Source organism: Erythranthe guttata, chromosome 1, assembly GCF_056151865.1.
Source record: "Erythranthe guttata isolate IM_541 chromosome 1, IM_541, whole genome shotgun sequence".
Classification (NCBI taxonomy): Eukaryota; Viridiplantae; Streptophyta; class Magnoliopsida; order Lamiales; family Phrymaceae; genus Erythranthe; species Erythranthe guttata.
Genome location: NC_142533.1, coordinates 2827912 through 2834412, shown reverse-complemented (window position 1 = coordinate 2834412; position 6501 = coordinate 2827912). Strand labels below are relative to the sequence as shown.

Genomic DNA, 6501 nt, shown 5'->3' with positions numbered 1-6501 from the left:
TTACAAATTTATAAACCGCCCCCCACTAAACTAATTAAAATATTTATAAAAAAATATAAAAAAACCCATCATTTCACTGGAATTTTTACCGCAAAATCTCACCCTCTCCACCTTAAGTGAATAATACTTTCATCAGATAAAAACATTTTCGAAGCTCAAAAAGAGCATGAATTCATGTTCTTGAAGAAATAAATTAAGAGTGCTTGTATTGAAGGTTCGGAATTTCCTCTAGAATTTGCCAATTTGGCTTAATATAATTTCCTTTTCTAACAAAAAAAAGTTATATAATCTCATATGGAAGTTAAAATATCTTGTAATAAATTTTTCATTGCAAAAATAAAAAAAAATTAAAAAAAAATTAAAAGATTATAAAAAATAAAAAATAAAAATAAATAAAATAGAAATAACTTAGAACATATGAGGATTAACCGAATATAAAAAATTGTGGTAGATTATAAATTCGAGGGTTTTTATGCCATTTTATATACTTTGGTGATGAATTGAGATAATAGCAGCCCTCTTATATAATATTTAATATTGCATATGTTACCCTTTGTCTTAATTCCACCACAACTTTTTTCTCATATCTCATTTTCCATCTTTAACCTCCATTTCATATCTCTCTATATATAGCTAACATATATGATAACAATCACGCACACATATAGAGAGAGAGAGAGATTAAGCAAAAAATAAAGAGAGAGAAAATGGAATTAGCAGGTTCAGATCATGTGATTATGTTCATGGGTGATAATAATGATCACAGCAATACTAATCACTCCATTAACCTATCATCATCAGAAACAAACCCCCCTGCTACAAATCTCCAAACCCTACGCCGCGTCAGTTTCTCGAAACCCAAAGCCCGTTTCGCCGAGCCCGCAACAAACCCAAAGCACAACAACGTCGAAGAAATAATCGAACCCCTCAAACGAACCAAGACCTTCCACAACGACAGCGACGAGGAATTCAGCGACGAATTCAGCAGCGACGACGACGAAGAAGAGGAGGAGTACGACGAGTACGACGAAGAAGGATACCGAAAGGAGAGGCGGGCCCGCAAGAAGAATCGATTCAAAATCAGGTGGCGGATACTCATCGAGTGGGTGCTCTTCGTCGTCATGACGACCAGCTTGATATGTTCACTGACGGTCGACTCGTTCAAGAACCGGCTCAAATACGGGCTCGAGCCGTGGCGGTGGTTCTTGATGGTCCTCGTCATGTTTAGCGGCCGACTCGTCTCGGAGTGGATCATACGAATCATCGTATTTTTCATCGAGAGGAACTTCATGCTGAGGGAGAAGGTTCTTTATTTCGTCTACGGATTGCGTAAGAGCATCCAAAACTGCGTTTGGTTAGGGCTCGTCCTCGTATCGTGGACCTTCATATTCAACGCGAAGCTTCACGAGCAGAACAAACTGCTCGGGAAAGTCTTTCAGGTATATACATATATATATATATATTTTATTTTCTTTCGTGTATCTATCTTTGTATTATAAATTTGTTTAATTAATATATATGACCAGGCACTAGTGGCGGTGCTGATCGCCGCCACCATATGGCTGGTCAAGATCATACTGGTCAAGGTGCTCGCCTCGTCGTTCCACGTGGCGACCTACTTTGACCGGATGAAGGAGAGCGTGTTCCAGCACTACGTGCTGGACACGCTCTCGGGGCCACCAATGGACGACGTGGCGTACGAGGTGGCGCACCGCAAGAACATGGGGGCGTCGAAGTCGCTCCCGACGAAGCTAAGGGAGACTAGGGTTTTGTCGAAGAAGTTCGGTACGAGGAAGATCGATATCGAGAAGCTGAGGAAGCTTAGCATGCAGAGCACCGCCTCCGCATGGACGGTGAAAAGGCTTGTGAGCTACGTTAGGTTTTTCGGGTTGACGACGATATCGAAAACCGTCGATCAGTTCGGTGGGACCGAGTCGGAGATCACGAGTGAGTGGGAGGCCAGGAGTTGTGCTAAGAGGATCTTCAAGAATGTAGCTAAACCTGGCGCCAAGTAAGTCATGATTAATTAATTAATTAATTAATTAATTAATTAATTAATTAATTAATTAATTAATTAATTAATTGATTAGTTTCTGTTTATTTCAAACGTGATCTTATGTATTAAAACTATATAATTTGATTAAAAGTTCATTTATTTGTTATGATTTGGTAAAGTAATTTTATAATTGGAATATTATATTGGCTAATTATTGAGTAAAATCCACGTGATTTGTTACCATATCTCAATTAGATTTTATGTATATAATCTATTAATATATAATAATAATAATAATAATAATAATATATAGCACTTTCATAATTGATCATAATATAATGGACTTATTAGCACATGTGATTTTTGTAGCTTACTTTTGCACGTGCACTTCCTTTTTTCACAAAATGACTATTTACAATGCAAACTCCACTTTCAATTATCCAATAAAAATAAAAACATTCTAAAAAAAATCTAAAATTATAACTAAGAAATCAATTTCTTTTTTAAGTTTCCGATCCCTTCAAATTAGATTACTTTCATTTCAGTCCCTATATTATATTACATAGAAAGTTTTAATTTATATTCAAGAATATTTTCTACATTATTTATTTATTTTTTTTACCCTTTTTCTTATTTTTGTTGATTTAACATGTTTTAATTGTTTTTTTTTTTATTAATTGGGAATTTTCATTTTCTGAACATGTGAAGGTTTATTGAGGAAGAAGATCTGATGAGATTCTTGAAAAGAGTTGAAATTCACACTGTATTCCCACTCTTCGAAGGTGCTATCGAAACCGGAAAGATCACCAAATCCGCCTTCCGAAATTGGGTGGTAATCATAAATTAACAATTATTCCATCATTAATTTTCCTTTTGCTAAACTATTAATTATATTATTAATACATATATATCATTAAATTCTTCAAATTTTTTTTTCACTAAGGTGCGCGCTTATTACGAGCGAAAATCACTAGCACACTCGTTAAACGACACGAAAACGGCAGTACAACAACTTCACAAACTAGCGAGTGCGGTTGTGAGCGTGGTAATAGTGGTGGAAACCCTAATGGTGATGGGAGTTGCTTCCACAAAAGTTATAGCTTTCATGATAACTCAGCTCCTTCTTTTAGGGTTTACTTTCCAGAACATGTGCAAGACCGTTTTCGAGTCCATCGTCTTTGTTTTCGTCATGCACCCTTTCGATATAGGCGATCGTTGTGTCATCGACGGAGTCCAGGTAATCAAAATTTTTTATTTATTTTATTTATTTTACGTAAATTTATCGATATTTATATATGTACGAATTAGAGTTTACATACATTTAGTACACAAACCCTAATGCAAAGAGTTTTTTTAACAATTAGAGAAGATACAGGGGTGGGGAATGCAATAAATAATAAACCCGTGCAAAGTACAATTAAACCTCTATAAATTAATACAATTAGGCACTAGGGAAATTCTATTAATTTAGCTAATTATTAAATTATCGAGTTAATAATGTAACACGTTTTTACCGAGTTGGGACCGAGAGAAACTATTATTTAATCAAGATTATTAATTTATCGAGATTCTAGTGTATATTGATGTTATGTGAAATTTGCAATGCAGCTAATTGTGGAAGAGATGAACATATTAACAACGGTGTTCCTTCGATACGACAACGAGAAGATCTACTACCCTAACTCGGTCTTGATCACAAAGCCGATCAGTAACTTCTACAGAAGCCCGGAAATGGGCGACGCAGTCAATTTCACGATCGATCTCTCCACACCGATGGAGACAATAGTTTCACTCAAGAAAGCAATTCAAATGTATGGTTTTTTTTCTTGTCCAAACATGCCCTAAAAACAAAACACATTGTTCTTAAAAGATTGAAGCTAAGTGTACGTTTAAATTGTCGAACTAATGCAGGTACATCGAGAGCAAGCCAAAGTATTGGAATCCAAAGCATTCGGTAATAGTGAAGGAAATCGAGAACGTTGACAAGATGAAGATGGCTTTATGCGTACAACACACAATCAACCATCAAAACTACGGGGACCGAAATGTACGAATAACCGAGCTTCTCTTCGAGCTGAAGAAGATATTCGAAACCCTAAACATCAAGTATCATCTCTTACCTCAAGAGATTCATCTCGCACAATTCAACGGGAGCAATTGGAGGGGCCCGCCATTGCCTTCGTGAAGTATATGTACCGGTATTGCTCCAACAAGAACCTGATATATATACATATATATGTGGCTATTTATCTTGTTTAATTTGAGGAAGAATAACTTCATTGTCATGATGAATTATAGATTTGAAGTAAGGTTTCGATATTATTACAACAAGTTCATAAAATAAAAGCAAGAAAAATACAACAAGTACAATGCTCTTCAGTACTACTTAAGTTCATACAGTATACTATGTCCTTGTACACAGAGATCTGCTACATATGTTCCTCGATGCAATTAAGATGAACGGTTCTGATCGATTAGCCGGTGAACAAGATTCAATCATCGTCAAAGTCAAAGTCAACTTCATCAGCCACTGCCATGTCAGACATGATTTTTGCACTGCAAGAATTCATTTTGACCATTATATGAGTGTGTTTGTGTGTGTGTGAGTGTGTATATATGTAATAAGCACACTTTTATCCAGATAATATCTGTCAAATTAAAGATAATATGAAATCAAAAAGTCGAACGAAAAAGGACTCGTTAACAGATGCATTGAAGTAGTCAAGTTTCGGTATCGTTCTAATACAAAATGAAAAAAGAAGAAGAAAATTTGGGCTTTGAGCATCTCGAGATTTATTCCATGCTATACATGGTGAAATAAACCGATCGAGCAACATTACCGTTAGTAATTACTGCGACATGATAAATATATATATACATATACGTGTACCATTCATAATGCACGTGAAATATTACCACGTGTAGCATAGAATAACGACATACCGTTAGTAATTACTGCGACATGATCGTCCACTGTCGATATAGTAAATCTGAAACGGAACATAAAAAACAAGTCAACAAGACCGAGCCGATTATTAAAGTAAACACCAAACGCGTGTTTGGTTCTAACACGAAAAAGTAGATAATTAATCGACAAAAAATACTATACCTTATCGAAACAAGCCATAAACAAAATCAAGAAACCTCTTAACATACAAAGCCAACACCAACACTGATAGAGCAATAGACACGGTACTCAACCACGCACTCGGAGTTTTCCGGTTATGCCATTGCCTTCGAATTCTGTCCTCGTCGAGTGGATAAAATCTCGGAGCAAACGCAGTTCCATACAATGTGCTACGGTTGCGGACGTTATCGGGAACCCTAATTTTAGTAGCCTGCTTTTTCTCTATACAGACGGAGATGAGTTCGACGCTGTCTTTTAGAGAAAGTACGACGTTTCCATTTGGTAATATTGTCAACGCGTGATAAAGATCCGCACTTTCCCTCATATCAATCGGAAGCCAACTTAATTGTACGACAATTTTCGACCAAGAATCGGCAATTCCGTACTCTTCCATCGTCCATATAGTAATACGTTCGTCAAAATCCGAACGATCGACCAGAGAGAGACGATCGTTGAACACTCTCAATCCCGTGACCCGATCTTCGTAGTACGAAATTCGCGTCAATTCACGAGGCAATCGAATCCCGGGAGTGAATTTCTCTTCCGATAAACCGAGAGTGCGTATCGAAACGACACCGTCACTATCCACGGAAACCCAATGGCAGAATCCCCGGAAAGAAACCCTATTCGACCAACGTGACGACGAAACTAACGGGTCGTCCAAGATTCGCCATTCGTGATCGATCCCGACGGCGAAAATCTTCGCTTGTGAGGGCTTATCGTTGCCCGGGTCGGTGAATCTCACGATTTTGTAGCTTTTGATTTCGGGAACATAATCAATCATATACTTATAGCCATAATTCCACTCTGGACAAACTAATCTGTTTTCTGCAACTTGAACACATTCTTTACAAAATGGGTTGAAAAAATAAATCTTTTCGGTGACGAGGTTAAGTAAAGCTGTCCGCAGCATCAAGAACACCAGCCCATTTCCGGTGCCGGCGAGGTACAGGGTGGAGTTTATTTCTCTTCCGACGTATCGATTGTTTCCGGGCAATTTAGGGTTTATGCGGGTCGCGATTAGATCCCCATTTGGGGCGAATTGAAAAAGGGAGGGGGGATTGGAGATGAAATGTGACTGCTCGGTGAAGACGGTGGTGATCGGCGAATTGGCGGCGTAGTTGGCGGTGAAAGATTGGTCGGAGAGGAGATCGTACCACGATGTGCAGACGCACTTGGAGATGCCGACGTTCTTGCATGGGAGTCTGATGAATATTTCTTGTAATAAATCGGTGGGGAAGCAATCCATGGCCGGAGAATCAAGATTTGATTTTTAATTACAGTGCAGCTGCTGTGAGGGTGAGTGTTTGGCGGCGCTTTGTCGGAAGTGACAGTAGGGTTTTTTCAATATCCAACAAAATAAAATGTTTTATATATT

General features: G+C 37.7%; 2 protein-coding genes across 3 annotated transcripts; one reads left to right on the top strand and one right to left on the bottom strand.

Annotated features, from left to right (window-relative positions):
• Nucleotides 1–564: 564 nt before the first annotated feature.
• On the top strand, nt 565–4689 carry LOC105957965 (mechanosensitive ion channel protein 10). 2 transcript variants are annotated; one of them, XM_088816957.1, is made up of 7 exons: nt 567–1439; nt 1527–2011; nt 2705–2828; nt 2940–3233; nt 3605–3807; nt 3908–4194; nt 4419–4689. In XM_088816957.1, exons 1-6 carry the CDS (start codon nt 708–710, stop codon nt 4179–4181), a joined length of 2112 nt encoding a protein of 703 aa, XP_088673083.1. In that variant the 5' UTR covers nt 567–707; the 3' UTR covers nt 4182–4194; nt 4419–4689. The 2 variants fall into 2 exon arrangements, with proteins under 2 accessions (XP_012837410.2, XP_088673083.1); XM_012981956.2 differs by having other exon boundaries at nt 565–1439; nt 3908–4689.
• On the bottom strand, nt 4425–6448 carry LOC105957870 (putative F-box only protein 10). The gene is made up of 3 exons (XM_012981845.2): nt 5106–6448; nt 4940–4986; nt 4425–4552 (listed from the first exon to the last, which is right to left on the bottom strand). The coding sequence occupies exon 1, from the start codon at nt 6370–6372 to the stop codon at nt 5107–5109; it is 1266 nt and encodes a 421-aa protein (XP_012837299.1). The 5' UTR covers nt 6373–6448; the 3' UTR covers nt 4425–4552; nt 4940–4986; nt 5106.
• Between the last annotated feature and the right edge of the window lie 53 nt (nt 6449–6501).